Genomic DNA, 20,693 nt, shown 5'->3' with positions numbered 1-20,693 from the left:
TACAAAAAAAAAAGTAAAACTAGGTGAAGGGATGGAGAGTGACCAGTTAGGAGAAGTGGGAGGATTACTTTAAATTAAAAAGTCTTTACTGAGTAGATGTCTCTGGAGCTGAGACTTGAATGACTAATTCTGAGGATGTGGAATAAGAGTGTTCCAGATTGAAAGGCTAGGAAGTGCTGATGCCCTGAGATTGGAACTAAAACAAGAAAAGTCTGACTGAAACATACTGACCAAAGAGGAGAATTACACAAGAAGTCAGAGCCATAGGCAGGTGCCAGGTCATGAAGTGATATGAAGGGAAGCTGATTTTAGATGGCACAGAATGGTTCTCACAACCTGATGGAAGTCACTTCGTCTTTTTAAAAATAGAGATGATGATATCAAACATACATGGGGGAAAGACAACAGGTTAGAATTCACAAGACATAAGTTCAAATTCCAGTTCTTCCCACTGTATCTTAGAAACAAAAGAAGGCAGGGGGAGAAAATTAGTATTTATTAAGTACTAGTAATTGCCACACTTTGAAACAGGTATTTGATCCTATCTCATTTAATTCAACTAGGGTTAGTTATTTTCTCAGGTCTCTAAGCTGCCGTTTCTAACCCTACAAAGTGGAGAAGGTAATAATTAATATTTGTTGCAGCTACATTATGAATTGTCGGAAAGGTGCATAAAAAACTAACATGTAAAGTTCTTTGACAACTAAGTATCTAAAAGTATTATCATTATAGATAAACATATTTCTCTTTTAAGTCATAGATTTGTATGACATTTGTCCTCCCTGTCTAGGATATTCTATTACTGGTATAGAAAAAGAACACTTATTGAAGATCTCTTATGATTGTCACCAAACCAAAGAATAAGAGGGGCAATAAAACACTCCAGAGAGCCAGGCACCCCAATTTGAGCTATTGATACAATGAGCCCTATGACCTAGATATTTTTTTCAAGCTCTACCCATTCATGTTTTTCTTAATTGCTTCAATTTACATATGCACCCCTCTAAACCTACAAGAATCAACTTGCAAAAGGAAAGCCTCTCTTGTTCGTTGGCATCCTTTCATGGACACTGAGCTGTTGCTTCACACAGAACACCTGTGAAGCGGTTTCATAAGATCTCACATTACTGAACAGGAAACCAAGATGATTAGGAATCCTTGAAAGCTTGGAAAGGACTGATAAGGGCAGTAAAACTGCCTAATGAATTAAGCTGGCCAAGATGGGTGATAAGAAAGGCATTTACATCCAACATGGAAGAACACTGTAACTACTTAAGAACGTTTCGTATGTGGGGAAAAAACCCTCAAAAAATCATATTTTAATAAAGTCTCAATTACAATTATTCACAGAAGCTTTCAATATATATTATTTCATTTACTTACACAGTAGCCAAAACGTAAATTCCATGTGGAGTACAATTATGCATTCTGTGAGATGCATTAACTTTAAAGATAAGTGCTTAAGTTTCATTTGCTAACTTATTACTACTTCTCTCAGCTTATTAAGCTTCTGATTCAAACTGTGAACTTATAAAAGACCTTATAATTTACATTTGCACCGCTGGCTATAGCATACTTCTGGGCCTAGCGTCAATACTCAGGCAATCTTACCAAATGAAAGAAAGCCCACTCCCGAACAAATCCACGAACTAACCCTGAAATTCACCAGACTCACTACTTACCTCTGGTATACAGGCTCCTGTGAAACCAAACAAGCCATTGGCATTGTCACTTTTTTGTATTACCAATCTTGCTGTAGCATTCTCTTCAGAAATGCGAGCTCCTCCACATACAGAGACTAGTTTAAGAATGAATAATTCTTCTCCTTCCTCTTCATTGTCATCTCTTGCAGAAATAATGAATGATTTGTTAGTTTCTCCCTGTCTGAATTCCAGATATCCAGAAACAGGGTGTAAATCACTCTTTGCTGGCATGGCATGAAGTTCGTAAATTTCTTCAAGGGTCAATTTCTGCTCATAGGCCCTCACATCCTGCATCAGACCTGTAAATCTGTCATTGCCATTCACTCCTGCCCCAATTCTCAGTGTTCCTGGACCTGAAATTAGAAATGGGTTTAAATGCTACAATAACCACAACTATCCTGTCCTAAATTACAAGTGTGATTCAGAAAGTGAAGCGATTTTATTAAAAAGTTTTATTAGGTAAGTAAAGCTTTCACATAACTAGAACACAATTAAATAAAGGCTATCTATTATAATGAAAAATGAATCAGTAATCGCTGGGATTTAAGATATTTTGTACCAAAGGATATGTTGTACATGTGTATGTATGTGTATATACGTATGTATATGTATATATTTGGATAGACATTTCTTCTGGGAAATCTAAAAATTTCCTTGCACATCTAAGAATGGAATGATTCAATTCAGTCACAATTTTAAAACTTTAGTATTACTATTCTTTAAGAACTTCAATTCTTGATCTGTTAGAAATTCACCTTGAGTTACATGAAGTTGTGAGACCAGCAAAAGGAGTTTTTGTGGACCAAAAATAACTGTTAATCCAAACAACTAATGCAATAAATGTAGAAAAAGAAATATTCCTTCCCAGGAACAACATTATATAAGTTTTAAGGACTTTTCCATGATAGTAACAATATGCAGCTCAACTCTTTACTATGCATCAATAATAACCCTTTTTAGGAATTCACTAATTCTTATTACTTTACTTATTCCCTCTCCAATAACTCAACTAAGATATTTATGTAAGATGAGAGTTTGGCAGTGACTTGGGATTGCCTCCATGCCTTCTCCAGAGGTTCTAGACTGACTATATAGTAATGAGAGTGAAATATCTACAATAGACAAAAATGAACTTCACACACAATACTGAACAAACCCCAGACACTCAAGCGTACGCACTGCTCAATTCTATGTACATAAATTTTAAAAACAGTTAAAACTAATCGTATGCTCTTAGAAATGGCAGTAGTAGTTGAGCATGGTGATGAGTCAATGACTAGAGAAGAGCCAAAGAGGGCTTCTGGAACACTGTTTCTTGATCTGGGGGCTGGTTACATGGAATGCTGAAACTGATGAATTTAAAATTTTTTAAAATTCATCTACCTGTACACCTATATACACTTTTGTATATTTTATAATATACATAAAATATCCTATATTTCATTAATAACCTAAAAATATATATATACCTTTTCAATTTTATTTCTAAGTTACAAATTACATAGACAATATAAGTTCCTTGCAGTAAGCTACATAAAGAAACACCAGCTCTTACTTTCCCCAATCTTTCCCATTCTACCACCATGTCATCATGGTGGTTAACATCATGTCAAAAAAATTGATGTTAACATCAATGTTAACAGACATATGTATATATTCACACAATCAAAAGATTAATAATTTGGGCTTCCCTGGTGGCACAGTGGTTGAGAGTCTGCCTGCCGATGCAGGGGACGCGGGTTCGTGCCCCGGTCCAGGAAGATCCCACATGACGCAGAGCAGCTAGGCCTGTGAGCCATGGCCACTGAGCCTGCGTGTCCTGAGCCTGTGCTCCGCAACGGGAGAAGCCACAGCAGTGAGAGGCCCGCGAACCACAAAAAAAAAAAAAAAAAAAAAGATTCATAATTTAATGCCACAGATTGTTGTAAGCACAGTTCTACAGGCTGAAATCAGTAGTGTGTATATGTTATTCTTTTGACCATCTTTTTTCCTACTAGGAAAGAAAAAATACAACCAGATATTTAATGCAGGAGGTTCAGAAGGAAAATATTCTGTTAAGATATAACCATATAAGCTCTGCTCTACTTTCCTACTAAATAAAAAAACAGAATCAAATTATAGGATAGAGGGGCTGGGAGGGAACTGGTGATTATAACAGAAATAACTGATATTTGTACATAAACATGCACACAAGTGTGTTTCTCAAGGAAACAGCACATAATTCAGCTTAAAGATAAGGATTCTCTCTCTTTAAAGCACACCATAGAATTCATCAATTTAACTCCCGATACTATAAACCCCTGTAATTGCTGGATTGTTCAATATGATTTTCTTTTAATTTCTCTTTAACCTTATCTCCACCACCCTTTACCTCCGGAACACTGAGCTGACAGCAGTTCTCCAGATACAATACTCTGCTTCACACTTCTACACCTTTGTTCTCTTTTCTACCTGGAATTATCACACCCATCCCTCCTACTATCACAAGAGGAATTTTTTTCTTTCTTCCTTATTAATTTTTTCTTTCTTCCTACAATGTGTTGAAGTGATCTGTTTGCACACCTCTCTCCCAGAGCCTATTTCAGGTACTTTAAGGGCAGAGACTCTGCCTGATTCATTTCTGCAACACTCAGCACAGAACTTACGGTCTTGGTAGACGTGTAGCTTTATTTAAAAAAATAAACCAATAATACATAAGCAGATTTTTAAATACCCACTAGCCTTTTTAAGAAGTCAAAATTTTTAAAAACTCAAAATTCAGGGTCCTAATTGTAAAGATAACACTCACCATCAGTAATGGCTTCTCCTTTTAGACTCTTGATTCCTCTGGGCATTGCATTTCCATCAAGGTAGAATTCAATTATACCATCATCGAGGATAATTAGAAGATGCAGCCAAACATTTTCTTCTAAGTATTTCATGACTGTCGTCTTGGCAATATATGTAGCATCGGAACCCAGAGTTTTGTAATGAAGGGAAAGTGTCACATGGGATTCATCTGTTTGAATTTTTACCCCATAGTAGATGCTTCCGTTACCATCATCCTTTGCTATAACAAATCCATTCGTATTGGCATTGGGCATTACCCAAGCTGAAAATGTAAAGTTGGCAATTGAGTTGTTCCTTGAGGGATGGTATTTTGGATTAACAGTTCCAAATGCACCCTCTAGTCCACTGAAGTACAAAGCATCTGTTCCACTATGGTGACGCCTCATGTGCGGTTGTGAATGCACAGTGCTGGGAAAAATTCCAGCCAGCAAAAAATCTATCATTGGAGGCAAACCAGCAGTGAACTCACTAGACAGTATTTCCCAGCCTACTCGTACATCACAGAAGACACCCTGCTGCCTCAGAACAGTAAAGTTGGTGATATAAGACATATCATCTTCTGAGAGGACATCTTCTGCCACTTCTCTCTCTAGGCACTCTGGATCAAAGATAAAAACTCCAAAGGGATCATCATTGAATGGAATCATTACTGTCACCTGGAGGTTGGTTCCTGCTAGTTGGCCCCCAGGACCTGGGGACCCACCTGTAATAATAATTTATAAGGAATGAAAAACCAGAATTTGGAGTACTTTCTAGTACAAGATGAAGACAGAAAGAATTTGTTTAGCAAACTTCTCATTAAGTAATTTACTTGTTAATCAATGAACAATAGTGTCACCATATGGCCTTCACCACATTTTCAAGGGTATTCTGGTTCAGTATTTCATTAACAACCAGTTGAGCCTGAAAAGAGGATACTAACTAGAAAGGTTTAATTCCCACACTTAAAACCAAAAGTGATGGGAAAATTGATTATTTAAATTATGGTATGAAGACCAACTTTAAGCTACCATGAATCTGTACTTCCTAACTACCATTAATGTTTTGTTTGAGATACTATTTGGTGTGGAAAAAAATCTATTTACAAGTTTGAGGATGGATATGTCTCCATCCATAAAACTTCATTTAACTGCATTTTCTATACAGCTCTAATTATTCCAGCATAAAATAGTAAATTTGGGTGGTAAAATAAAATAGATGAGAAAACACAGCACCTGAAATGTTCACAAGCTTTAAAATATAAAACTCATTGAATTCAGGAATTTCGTCTGGAAAAGCATGGAGAATTATTGGTTTGGCTCCTTCTCCATCCATAAAGTTAACAGTGCCTGAAGTTTCATAGAACTCTTGTCCAGGTTGCAAAGCAGAATCATTCTGAAATAGCTGCCAAGCCACAGAAACATTGCCAAAGTGTCCTCGGTGCCTCAAAATCCTGTATAACAAATTAAAGAAAATTATTTCTTATGAAAAATGTATAAGTAGTAACTCTACTGAGAACTTTCTGTATTATCTCAGAAATACACTTTGTCTATTTATCAGCTTTAATATAAACCAGCCAGCCAGTTCTTACTGAGCAACCAAGAAGAATCTCATGGAAAAGGAAGAATGAAGTAGAACTTTAAATAATAAAAAGAAGCAGTCTTAAAATTCATAATCTTCGAAGTCCAAACTGAAAGATAAAGTCTAAGATAAATCCAATCGAAAAATATTTAGATGAGAATTGGCAAAAGTTCTTCAAAAGCAAAGCCTAGGGTGAGGGTAGTCACATATCATTTAAAAGAAGAATTCCAGAAGACCTTGAATAATTGAAGTCTCTCAGTCTTGACGAGGAACAGAAGTGGGGTAAAGGAGAGTGGGGAGAGTATTTTCTGCTTTCCATCTAAAGCGTCAGGGTTTTTTTTAACAAGTGGAAACAACATGAACAAAGTTTACAATTCATTCAGACTACCAACTTTGAAGTTATTCCATTCTTAACCATTTTTTTAATTTTGAAAGATTAACAATGTTTCAAATTTTTGCATACATAAAGATTTTATTTTATTTTAACCAATTTTGAATTTGCCTTGTCCAAATATGCTTACCAAAATGAATTAGTCTTTCCTTCTTCTACTGCTTTGTCTATGGGCTCCAAGGAAAAAATACCATTTGGGTCATCATTAGCTTCAATTATCACTGTAGCTATTCCAAATTGATATACTACTGTATCACCTAAATTAAAAATGGAAAAGTCAAAATAACAAAAAAGTACTTGACTTATTGTTAAATTTGTATTTTTAAACTAAGAAACAGTTTAAAATAAGGTTCAAATTCCAGGAAGAATTTCCTCATTGAAGGTCATAAATAAATGAAAGAGATGGCTAAATAAGTTTAATGTGACCTGTCTCTGAAGAAATGTTTAATTACTGAAGAACTACTTCACTGAAAAACATACATATTTTTCTTTGCAATAGGAATATCACCTCAATAGTTTAATTAGAAATTAAAAACATAGCTTTATCAAATTTCAACATTTTGAGGTAGATTCTTTCATTTCATAAAAATTAAAGTATTACCCCATAAGATATATTAATTAGAATCACTGGCTTAAATATTGGATTGACCAAAAAGTTCATTCGGGTTTTTCCAAAACATCTTATGGAAAAACCTGAACGAACCTTTTGGGCAACCCAATTATTTCCCTTTAGATCTCCGCCTTTAGGCAGCAGAGTCTGATCTGGTCATACATAGAACAAAGCAATCTTTATGATGTTGAACCTGATTCCTTTCTACTCCAATTGTTTCCACAGCATGTTAGCACCATTACAGCCAATAAATTAGGTCTCTTCTCATCACTCCCCTGAGGTCCATAGCTTTTCCTCTTACTGGAGCTGTTCCCTCTGTGAGCAAAAGTCTTCCCAACCTTTATTCACTTCTTTTCACTCCTCAGGACCCAGCTCAAGCAACAACTCTTCCGGGAATTCTTCCTTGAATTCCCAAGTTAAGTGCATCCTCTACTGTGTTCCTACAGCACTTCACACTTTGTCAATCTGGCATAGCGATTATCACCTTATATTAATACACACACACACTGACACGTACACACACTCAGGTGCGCGCACACACACACACACACAATATTACTGCTAAGTCCTTGTACAAATGCTTCTTAATCAATTTCATCCCCTAGCAGGGTAGATGCTCAGTCATTGGTATTTATCAAAGTTCGCTGAACTGATACAAATAAAACTTTGAAAATTAGATGAGGACAACACCTAAAACTAAAATTAGAGAAAAAGAAATACGTGGCAAACCAGCACATTAAAAATAATTTATATAAATATACAATTGTACTCAACCTTACTTGATGATTAGCAAATGGAAAGAGGAAAAAAACATAAAAACAGACCGTAAATCACTGTATAGAAAATCCTGACATTATGGAGTAATAAAATAACTTAAAATATATCATAAAATCTAACAAAAACAAATAAAAACAAGAACGCCTAATTTTGGCAGGGTTCTGCTATAATGTGCATTTGTTATGCAACATGTCATAGGTGGTATTGAAAATAATGGAGAGGAAGGGAAATAGGAAGAAAGACACAAAGAGAAAGAGACAAAGGAATAGGGAGAATGATAAACACAGCACAAACAAAAATTAAGTGATCTCTTTCTTTTCCTCTTCTTCTTTCTTAATATTTCAGTCTAAGAGGTAGAGCACAACGTACGCAGGCACGCTGTGAGTTAGGGATACGACACCACAGTGACCCAACACAAGCTTAGAGCTCACGCAGGGTAAGGAAGGCATCTCCAACAGAGAAAAGCTTGGGGTTCGATGTTGGAGTCTGAGTGGAGTGGGAGGGCATCCACATGAGGGTAGGGGGTTGGCCTAGAGCAGGAAGCTAGAACACTACTGCAGTAAGAAAAGCAAACTCATTGTGGGAAGAAGGTAAACGAAGCAATGGGAAAGTGGTTACACACAAGGTGAATTAATCAAATAAGTAAATATATTGATATTAAAGATAATCGGAGTTGGATTGCTCATTACCGGTGGAGGAAGGGATAAATATGAAAACGAGAATAAAACTTGTGATATTGGATAGAAATGGAGACCCTAGGTGAACTAATGGTCTTCAATGTATACAGCTGGGTACAGAACTACAGATGTTAATGGGCATGTGTATATACATAAATTCATACACACATACATATATTCCCTATCTCTGTAAGAGGACCTAGGAGGACCATAAACTCAATAATAATTAGCATACCTAGTGCAGAGGTCCTGGTTTCTACAGAACATTCTTGAGCTTTCCCTGGTGGTGCAGTGGTTGAAAATCCACCTAACAATGCAGGGTACACGGGTTCAAGCCCTGGTCTGGGAAGATCCCACATGCCGCGGAACAACTAAGCCCGTGCACCGCAACTACTCTAGAGCCTGTGAGCCACAACTACTGAGCCTGTGCACCACAACTACTGAGCCTTTCCTCTAGAGCCCGTGAGCCACAACTACTAAGGCCTGCACGCCTAGAGCCCATGCACTGCAACAAGAGAAGCCACCGCAATGAGAAGCCCGTGCACCGCAACAAAGAGTATCCCCTGCTCACCGCAACTAGAGAAAACCTCCACGCAGCAACAAAGACCCAACACAGCCAAAAAATAAAAATAATAAAATAAATAAATAACATTCCTCACTAAGAGGAGTCAGGGCTTCTTGAAAAAATGACTGATTTCAGGGTTTTGACAGGAAAAGTATAAGATGAGTCTGGAATAGCTTGCTGTTCCAGGAAGTAAGAAAATGCTCACAGAATAATAGCGACAGGTCACAAAGACAAAGAAGTCATCTTGCACAGGTTACCACTGGCCAAATCTGGGACAATGTGACCATCAAAGTAAATAATGATAGCGAAATAGGGCGAGTAGTTAGTTGTTAGTGTCAGTTGCTCGGAGGTGGCGGCCACAGTCACCATGAAAGGTACTGGACGGCAGGCAAAGGTAGTCACCCTGGCGGCGTGTGGGCCCCTCAGACGATGAGGTCATCTGCAATAAATTTCCTGAGACACCTTCAAGATGGCGGAGGAGTATCATGTGGACATCACCTTCTTCCCCACAAAAACGTCAGAAATACATCTACATATGGAACAACTCCTACAGAACACCTACTGAACGCTGGCAGAAGACCTCAGACTTCACAAAAGATATGTACTTTTTTTTTTCCTTTTTCTCTTTTTGTGAGTGTGTATGTGTATGCTTCTTTGTGTGATTTTGTCTGTGTAGCTTTGCTTTTACCATTTGTCCTAGGGTTCCATCTGTCATTTTTTTTTCTTAGTATAGTTCTTAGCGCTTTTTATCACTCGTGGATTTGGTTTGGCTGCTCTCTTCTTTCTTTCTTTTTTCTTTCTTAAATTACTTTTAAAATTTTTTTATTTTTAATAACTTTTTTATTTATTATTTTTATTTTTTATTTTAATAACTTTATTTCTTTTTATTTATTTGTTCTTTCTTCCTTTTTTTTCTCCCTTTTCTTCTGAGACATGTGGCTGACAGGGTCTTGGTGCTCTGGCTGGGTGTCAGACCTGGGCCTCTGAGGTGGGAGAGCCAAATTGAGGATACTGGTCCACCAGAGACCTCCGGGCTCCACCTAATATCAAGCGGCAAAAGCTCTCCCAAAGAGCTCCATCTCAACGCTAAGACCCAGCTCCACTCTACGAACAGCAAGCTACAGTGCTGGACACCCTATGCCAAACAACTAACAAGAGAGGAACACAACCCCACCCATTAGCAGAGAGGTTGCCTAAAATAATAATAAGGTCACAAACACCCCAAAACACACCACCAGACGCAGTCCTGCCCACCAGAAAGACAAGATCCAGCCTCATCTACCAGAAAACAGGCACCAGTCCCTTCCACCAGGAAGCCTACACAACCTACAGAACCAACCTTAGTCACTGGGGGCAGACACCACAAACAACGGGAACTACAAACCTGCAGCATGCGAAAAGGAGACCCCAAACACAGTAAGTTAAGCAAAATGAGAAGACAGAGAAACACACAGCAGATGAAGCAGCAAGATAAAAACCCACCAGACCTAACAAATGAAGAGGAAATAGGCAGTCTACCTGAAAAAGTATTCAGAATAATGATAGTAAAGATGATCCAAAATCTTGTAAATAGAATAGAGAAAATGCAAGAAACATTTAACAAGGACTTAGAAGAACTAAAGATGAAACACACAATGATGAACAACACAATAAATGAAATTAAAAATACTCTAGATGGGATCAATAGCAGAATAACTGAGGCAGAAGAACGGATAAGTGACCTGGAAGATAAAATAGTGGAAATAACTACTGCAGAGCAGAATAAAGAAAAAAGAATGAAAAGAACTGAGGACAGTCTCAGAGCCTCTGGGACAACATTAAATACACAAACATTCGAATTATAGGGGTCTCAGAAGAAGAAGAGAAAAAGAAAGGGACTGAGAAAATATTTGAAGACATTATAGTTGAAAACTTCCCTAATATGGGAAAGGAAATAACTCCAGGAAGCGCAGAGAGTCCCATACGGATAAATCCAAGGAGAAACACACTAAGACACATACTAATCAAACTATCAAAAATCAAATACAAAGAAAAAATATTAAAAGCAGCAAGGGAAAAACAACAAATAACATACAAGGAAATCCCCATAAGGTTAACAGCTGATCTTTCAGCAGAAACTCTGCAAGCCAGAAGGGAGTGTCAGGACATATTTAAAGTGATCAAAGGGAAAAATCTATAACCAAGATTACTCTTCCCAGCAAGGATCTCATTCAGATTCAAAGGAGAAATTAAAACTTTTACAGACAAACAAGCAAAAGCTAAGAGAATTCAGCACCGCCAAACCAGCTTTACAACAAATGCTAAAGGAACTTCTCTAGGCAGGAAACACAAGAGAAGGAAAACACCTACAATAACAAACCAAAAATAATTAAGAAAATGGAAACAGGAACATACATATCGATAACTACCTTAAATGTAAATGGATTAAATGCTCCAACCAAAAGACATAGACTGGCTGAATGGGTACAAAAACAAGACCCGTATATATGCTGTCTACAAGAGACCGACTTCAGACCTAGACTGAAAGTGAGGGGATGGAAAAAGATATTCCATGCAAATGGAAATCAAAAGGAAGCTGAGTAGCAATTCTCATATCAGACAAAACAGACTTAAAGATTATTACAAAAAGAGACAAAAAAGGACACTACATAATGATCAAGGGATCAGTCCAAGAAGAAGATATAACAGTTGTAAATATTTATGAACCCAACACTGGAGTACTTCAATACATAAGGCAAATGCTAACAGCTGTAAAAGGGGAAATTGACAGTAACACAATCATAGTAGGGGACTTCAACACCCCACCTTCACCAATGGACACATCATCCAAATTGAAAATACATAAGGAAACACAAGCTTTACATGATACATTAAACAAGATGGACTTAATTTATATTTATAGGACATTCCATCCAAAAACAACAGAATACACTTTCTTCTCAAGTGCTCATGGAACAAACTCCAGGATAGATTATACATTGGGTCACAAATCAAGCCTTGCTAAATTTAAGAAAATTGAAATTGTATCAAGTATCTTTTCCAACCACAACACTATGAGACTAGATATCAATTATAGGAAAAAATCTGTAAAAAATACAAACACATGGAGGCTAAACAATACAGTATTAAATAACCAAGAGATCACTGAAGAAATCAAAAAAATACCTAGAAACAAATGACAATTATAACATGATGACCCAAAACCTATGGGATGCAGCAAAAGCAGTTATAAGAGGGAAGTTTATACCAATACAATCATACCTCAAGAAACACCTCAAAAAAACAACCTAACCTTACACCTAAAGCAATTAGAGAAAGAAGAACAAAAAATAACCCTAAAGTTAGCAGAAGGAAAGAAATCATAAAGATCAGATCAGAAATAAATGAAAAAGAAATGAAGGAAATGATAGCAAAGATCAATAAAATGAAAAGCTGATTCTATGAGAAGATAAACAAAATTAATAAACCATTAGCCAGACTCATCAAGAAAAAAAGGGAAAAGACTCAAATCAATAGTATTAGAAATGAAAAAGGAGAAGTAACAACTGACACTGCAGAAATACAAAGAATCATGAGACAATATTACAAGCAACTCTATGCCAATAAAATGGACAACCTGGAAGAACTGGACAAATTCTTAGAAAAGCACAATCTTCCGAAACTGAACCAGGAAGAAATAGAAAATATAAAGAGACCAATCACAAGCACTGAAATTGAAACTGTGATTAAAAATCTTCCAGCAAAGGAAAGCTTAGGACCTGATGGTTTCACAGGCAAATTCTATCAAACATTTAGAGAAGAGCTAACACCTATCCTTCTCAAACTCTTACAAAATATAGCAGAGGGAGGAACACTCCCTAACTCATTCTATGAGGCCACCATCACCCTGATACCAAAATCAGACAAAGATATCACAAAGAACGAAAACTACAGGTCAATATCACTGATGAACACAGATGCAAAAATCCTCAACAAAATACTAGCAAACAGAATCCAACAGCACATTAAAAGGATCATACACCATGATCAAGTGGGGTTTAACCCAGGAGTGCAAGGATTCTTCAATATACGCAAATCAATCAATGTGATACACCATATTAACCAACTGAAGGAGAAAAACCATATGATAATCTCAATGGATGCAGAAAAAGCTTTTGACAAAATTCAACACCAATTTATGATAAAAACCCTCCAGAAAGTAGGCATAGAGGGAACTTACCTCAACATAATAAAGACCATATATGACAAACCCACAGGAAACATCATTCTCAATGGTGAAAAACTGAAACCATTTCCTCTAAGATCAGGAACAAGACAAGGTTGCCCACTCTCACCACTATTATTCAACATAGTTTAGGAAGTTTTAACCACAGTAATCAGAGAAGAAAAAGAAATAAAAGGAATCCACATCGGAAAAGAAGAAGTAAAGCTGTCACTGTTTGCAGACGACATGATAATATACATAGAGAATCCTAAAGATGCTACCAGAAAACTAGTAGAGCTAATCAATGAATTTGGTAAAGTAGCAGGATACAAAATTAATACACAGAAATCTCTTGCATTCCTATACACTAATGATGATGAAAAGTCTGAAAGAGGAATTAAGGAAACACTCCCATTTACTACTGCAACAAAAAGAATAAAATACCTAGCAATAAACCTACCTAAGGAGACAAAAGACCTGTATGCAGAAAACTATAAGACACTGATAAAAGAAATTAAAGATGGTACAAACAGATCGAGAGATATACCATGTTCTTGGATTGGAAGAAGCAACATTGTGAAAATGAATATACTACCAAAGCAATCTACAGATTCAATGTAATCCCTATCAAACTACCAAGGGCATTTTTCACAGAACTAGAACAAAAAATTTCACAATTTGTATGGAAACACAAAAGACCCCGAATAGCCAAAGCAATCTTGAGAAAGAAAAATGGAGCTGGAGGAATCAGGCTCCTGGACTTCAGACTATACTACAAAGCTACAGAAATCAAGACAGTATGGTACGGGCACAAAAACCGAAATATAGATCAGTGGAACAGGATAGAAAGCCCAGAGATAAACCCACACACCTATGGTCACCTTATTTTTGATAAAGGGGGCAAGAATATACAATGGAGAAAAGACAGCCTCTTCAATAAGTGGTGCAGGGAAAAATGGACAGCTACATGTAAAAGAATGAAATTAGAACACTCCCTAACATCATACACAAAAATAAACTCAAAATGGATGAAAGATCTAAGTGTAAAGCCAGACACTAGAAAACTCTTAGAGGAAAACATAGGCAGAACACTCTGACATAAACCACAGCAAGATCCTTTCTGACCCACCTCCTAGAGAAATGGAAATAAAAACAAAAATAAACAAATGAGACCTAATGAAACTTAAAAGTTTTTACACGGCAAAGGAAAACATAAACAAGACAAAAATACAACCCTCAGAATGGGAGAAAATATTTGCAAATGAAGCAACTGAAAAAGGATTAATCTCCAAAACATACAAGCAGCTCATGCAGCTCAATATCAAAAAAACAAACAACCCAATCCAAAAATGGGTAGAAGACCTAAACAGACATTTCTCCAAAGAAGATATACAGATTGCCAAAGAACCATGACAGGATGCTCAACATCACTGATCATTACAGAAATGCAAATCAACACTACAATGATGTATCACCTCATACCAGTCAGAATGGCCATCATCAAAAAATCTACAACAATAAATGCTGGAGAGGGTGTGGAGAAAAGGGAACCCTCTTGCACTGTTGGTGGGAATGTAAACTGATACAGCCACTATGGAGAACAGTATGGTGCTTCCTTGAAAAACTAAAAATAGAACTATCATACGACCCAGCAATCCCACTACTGGGCATATACCCTGAGAAAACCATACTTCAAAAAGAGTCATGTACCACAATGTTCATTGCACCTCTATTTACAATAGCCAGGACATGGAAGCAACCTAAGTGCCCATTGACAGATGTATGGATAAAGATGATAAAAAAAAAAAAAAAAAAGGTTCTGAAGAACCTAGGGGCAGACAGGAATAAAGATGTAGAGAATGGACTTGAGGACACGGGGAGGGGGAAGGGTAAGCTGGGACTAAGTGAGAGAGTGGCATGGACATATATACACTACCAAATGTGAAATAGATAGCTAATGGGAAGCAGCCACATAGCACAGGGAGGTCAGCTCGGTGCTATGTGACCACCTAGATGGGTGGGATAGGGAGCGTGGGTGGGAGACGCAAGAGGGAGGAGATATGGGAATACATGTATATGTATAGCTGATTCCCTTTGTTATAAAGCGGAAACTAACACACTGTAAAGCAATTATACTCTAATAAAGATGTTAAAAAAGAAATCATAGTGAAATATAACCTACTGCATTAAACAGAAATCATGAGTCCATACTGATAAATATATCAATGAAAAAATTGGAAGTTTGATGAGTAACAGGATATTTACATAAACTATCTCCCCCACAAAATATTTATTAATTACAAAGGCACAAAAAGTACAGTAGAGAAGCCTGGCTTCACCACCTAAACTGTGGTCAAAGTAAACATGGCAGTAAAGGGACAAAACAAAATCATGTGCCAACAGAAGAGATATAATGGGAACACAGAATTACAACTATGAAATTCCTGCCAAGGATGCAAAGCCTGAATCTAATCATGAGGAACATCAAACAAACCAAAATGAAGGACATTCAACAAAACAACTGCCCTGTAATCTTCTATATTACAAAGGTCATGCAAGTCAAGGAAAGAGTCTATTCCAGACTGAAGAGATTAAGAGACAGCAATTAAATGCAATGCATGATTTAGGAAAGGATCATTTTTGCTAGAAAGGACATTGTTGGGAAAACTGGAGAAATCTGAATGGGGTCTGAGGCAATAATTGTATTAATGTTAACCTGATTTCAATGGCTATATTGTGGTTATGTAGGAAAATGTCCTAGTATATAGGAAAAAACACACTCGCGTATTCAGGGGTGATGGAGTATCATGTCTTCTTAATCTAGAAGATTAAGGGAAAAAATAACTCTATGTACTCTTAAAAGAATAAAATAAATACCAAAAGAAGCTATAATCCCTCTAATTTACTAAAGATGGGGTCAAAACATTCTCAGGACCCATATAATGGGGACAAAACATCCTGCTTCATTTATAGCATGGAGAAGAAGGAATTTCCCCTCCTGCAAATTGTCATGCATTGTGGCTGTAGAGCCAATTGGGCTCAAGTCACCCACAGAATGCAGCTTCCCAACCACTATGCCCAGCACCCTGCTAGGAGGGAAGAGACTACAGATGCCCTAAGCCCTTGGATAACTAGAAAAGACTTAGGGTAGCTTTAGCTAAAAGATTTCTATTCCTCATATAATAATAACATAATTTTCTATGTGTGCTATATTGTGAAAAAAGATTAAGAATAATGACGTAGTGTATACCAGGTACACGAAGTCTCAACACATATATTCCTCAGCCCTTCCCTCAAGAAAGCAATGAAATAAACAATTTTGCTCTTGAACGATCCCAGGTGACAGTTAAATGCTTAATGTCATCTCATAAAAGCACTGAAACAACAGATATGCCATAAATGTAATTTATTTACCTGTTGAATTAAAGAGGATTATATAAAAGGACTCATCTGTTTCTGGGATATCATCTTCATTAATGAATACAGATATGTTCTGCTCTCTACTTCCAACCGCAAAAACAAGCATTTCTCCTTTTTCAATGGGAACAAAGTCCCCCTCTCTGGCGGTAGCATTCCCATCCATGGTAGCATATTGGACGGTGCAGGCAACATCAACAGATCCATTTCTGAGAACTATAAAGTCAGCAGTCTCACCTTCCCGAACCCTCACTACACGAGGTTCTGAAATATTCATAAAGAAGAAACGTGTGAGCTTTTCTGATTCCACCTCCATATTTTCAGATCACATGTTTCTCCCTGCTCCCCACAAGAAATGAACTCCACTGTGTCTTTACTTAAAGACTCAGCTCTGATCCCAACGCCTACATGAGGTCTCCTCTGATTACTTCTAGTCAATGGCCTTCCTCTTGCCTTGACTCCTATGGAATCCATTGTCTTCAATACCCAATTTGTCAGTAAATTACATACTGTCTGGAATTCTCTGACTACTGTTTCATACACTTTATTTTCAAATTTAGACCATAAGTTCCTTGAGAATAGGCCCAGATATCTTAGGTTTTATTTTTGCCACTTCTTCTACAGGGTTAGTAGAAGACTGAACACAGGACTAACTCATTAAGTACATGTTAACTGAAGGTTAAAATATAAATCAATAATACTCAAGAGGTTTAAGAGTCCTACAGTTATAAATTGAACATCTTGCAAAAATGACTTAAGAAAGAATTAGATACCAATAGATTAGATACCAAATAAAACTAAAAGATATCTCAGGTGGAAAAGACAGTTCTAAAGAAAGCATTCAAGTGGCAAAAATGGGGAGACCTTAATTTATACGTCAACTTATATGTCCCTTAAATAACAGTAATTATAGTAAGTAACCATTCATTAAGTACAATACGCAGACCCTGAACTGGCTACACTGTGTACTGGAAGAGGTTATGTGGAAGAGTGTTCATTTTTGCACAATGGAAAGAAAATACCTTGGAATTTAAAAGTGGGAGGAGAACAAAGCTAATAAAATAGTAGTTATTTTATTTGCTTTTTCCTTCAGAAGATCCTTAAAAGTATTTGTTAAAATGTCAAAGAGTTTGAATAATGATCATCCAAACAAATTATGAAATCCTATTTAAACAACAATTGTGCTTTACTGAAAATGTTCACTTAAAACAATTATTGAAAAAAAGTATTTTTATACTGTTCAAGAAAGATGTGAACTCACTCAAATAAGAAAGCAATACCACCTGCAAAATAAATGGGGTCATCATTTCTTCTAATCCTCAGAGTTGCAGTAGTTTTATTTCCTATTTTAGCTCCTCCAGTGGCATTAAGTAGGATAATGGTAAATTCCTCCATTTCCTCTGGAATCTTTTGGAAAATGTTACACATGCTTTTAGTCAGGTGATTTGTATAAATAATTCCACTACATATTCCTAAATTATTTTTATCTTTTTTGAAAAAGAGCTTTATTAATAACGGTACTAATGTTTGTTTCTACTTCTGAGGCAGAACCACTCTACATTATTCACGTAGGCCTCAGAACCCCTCAAAATTTTAATGTACATTCATCCAAACAGTCACTTTATTTTGACTCACTATAAAATTTAATGGAAATAGAGATATTTTGCCTTACGTAAGTTAAAAACAGAAATACTATATAGCTTAAGTTATTTCTATAAGAAAATAGGATATATATTGTTTTTAAGGAAAAACAATGGAACAGAAAAATAACTTTTTGACACACTCAGAACAGAATTCATAATCGTAACAAAAGCTCAGCTAGCTCTCAAAGGCCCCTTACAAACCTTCCTTAAGTTTCACCGAAGTACATCACAAAGACCTCATTCCCCTGTCCTAACAAGATGAGACTCCCCACATCTCTGAGCTTGTATGGCTCCCCAGATGGACACTGTTTCTCTTTCTCATCCATGTAAGCCGGTCTTCTCCAGACCCTAAAATGGAACAGTGTTGGAACTTTGTCTCTCGAGGCACAAGTGTGAAGGAAAGGAGACAGGTTTCCATACCTATTCGAAGCAGTGTCCCTCAGAAAGGTCCACCCCATTGTTACTAACTTCTTTCTCTGCATTACCCTGAATCCACCATCCATCTGGTCCAATGTCCTGATTCTGAGAGTGCACCATAGGATACTTGGTAGATGGTGCCCTCATCCTCAAAGGGCCTAAGTACAAACCAAGTGCTTAACCTCTCTCACAAGTATGAATCCCTGATATTTGGCACCTACGCAGTGTCACCAGCAACTATCAGTTCTAAGAATTAAAAATGCCTTCAGGGAAAACAAAAATATTTCTATTTTGGCTTATAGTCAGACATTATCACACATGGGTTCTTTACAGGGGTCCCCAACCCCTGGGCCTCGGCAGCCTGTTAGGAACTGGGCCTCACAGCAGGAGGTGAGTGGCAGGGGAGCAAGTGAAGCTTCATCGGCCGCTCCCCATCGCTCACATTACCATCTGAACCATCCCCCACCCCCTGCCTACCCCCACCCCCATCAGGGGAAAAATTGTCTTCCACAAAACCGGTCCCCGGTGCCAAAAAGGCTGGGGACTGCTGCTTTATCACATACTCGCATGACAAAGTAAATTACCAGATGTTTAATTATTTTAAAAAATAATTATTAAACAAAAAAGAGAGAGTTATCTGTGTAACATTTACCTCATCTGGAAGGGAGTAAATGGTGATATTTTTTGAAAATTCCTGATCTCCAAAGAAAATAGTCCCTTGGACAGGAAATACATCTTGCGTAAAGTCTGGACTAACCACCCATGATACATTAACATCACCAAAGTTGCCTCGATTTCTTATTACACCATAAACAGCTGTGAAATACAAATGGGTATAACATATATGAGCATATATTAAACAATTTTAAAATGAGTGAAGAAATTGTTCAAATAAAAGTAAAAATAAGCCCTCTTTTTAATAAAAACCAATTATTTCCTTAGCCCAGCCTCAAGGTATATATATAAATTAACCTAGTCTTCCCTCTGTAGGTATACGATTGATAAAATAAATGGACTTGATCTTTTCTATCACAGTTTTTGATTTTAAAAGTCATTCAGCAAAAGGAGCAGAATGGTGACTAATTAGGTACACCTATCACAAAGTCCTATAAGGATATTTGTTAAGGGCAGCTAGAGGAAGCTGCATACTCAAAAGTGATTTTCTTACCCAGACAGACACAGCTCTAAAAATAACCTATCAATACATCTCATTTTGTGCCACTGCAATAGTTCCCTAGCAGTAACTCTTAAAGCTTTTCCTATTTGACTCAACTTATTCTTTTGAGTGTTTGAGTTCTACCACATACGGTTAATTGAAATCAAAATATAACCGAAGTCATCATCACAATACTATGTAAGAAATAAAACTAGCAATCTTAAATAACCAATTTCTTAAAATTGGTTTCTTCTTAAAAAACCAATTTCTGTACTACATGTAATTTCTCAGCAGTTGGACAACTAAAAATAACTATTTACTAAAGAAATAAACTAAACATGACTAATTTCTTCTTTAGTAAACAGTAATAGAATATAAAAAGTAGAATAAATTACCACTATAGGTATCGTCTCCTTTACTTTCATTTATCGTAACAATTAGATCATCAGAAACAAATTCTATAATCCCATGAGGATCATCATTTTTTAGAATCGTTATGTTGACAACTGTAGCGCTTCCCAACTTGCTTTTCCGTTCACCATGGCTGCTTAGGACCACCCAATAATGTTCATCCAACTAAAATGAACATGTTAAATTAGGAAAAATATAAAGTTGAAATTTTCAGAGGAAATTAAAATATATATATTCAAGAATCAGCTTTTCACAAACATGCCACTCACTGAAAAAACAAAGCTGATTTTTAAATTTTTAACATCCTTCCATCAATTAAGAGAGACATCAGAT

General features: G+C 36.7%; 1 protein-coding gene across 1 annotated transcript in view; it reads right to left on the bottom strand.

Annotated features, from left to right (window-relative positions):
* The window catches only part of ADGRV1 (adhesion G protein-coupled receptor V1), a 542,990-nt gene that overhangs the window by 475,411 nt on the left and 46,886 nt on the right, over nt 1–20,693 (bottom strand). Inside the window, exons 14-21 of the mRNA XM_065873671.1 lie at nt 20,345–20,525; nt 19,446–19,609; nt 18,017–18,140; nt 16,731–16,997; nt 6,614–6,740; nt 5,747–5,964; nt 4,492–5,235; nt 1,683–2,056 (exon numbers count right to left, since the gene is read on the bottom strand). Coding sequence (XP_065729743.1) covers nt 1,683–2,056; nt 4,492–5,235; nt 5,747–5,964; nt 6,614–6,740; nt 16,731–16,997; nt 18,017–18,140; nt 19,446–19,609; nt 20,345–20,525 — 2,199 coding nt within the window. The remainder of the gene's footprint in view (nt 1–1,682; nt 2,057–4,491; nt 5,236–5,746; nt 5,965–6,613; nt 6,741–16,730; nt 16,998–18,016; nt 18,141–19,445; nt 19,610–20,344; nt 20,526–20,693) is intronic.

This window comes from Phocoena phocoena, chromosome 3 (assembly GCF_963924675.1).
Source record: "Phocoena phocoena chromosome 3, mPhoPho1.1, whole genome shotgun sequence".
In the NCBI taxonomy this organism is placed as follows: domain Eukaryota; kingdom Metazoa; phylum Chordata; class Mammalia; order Artiodactyla; family Phocoenidae; genus Phocoena; species Phocoena phocoena.
The sequence above is the reverse complement of the archived record's forward strand: the minus strand, read 5'-3'. Positions and strand labels throughout refer to the sequence as shown.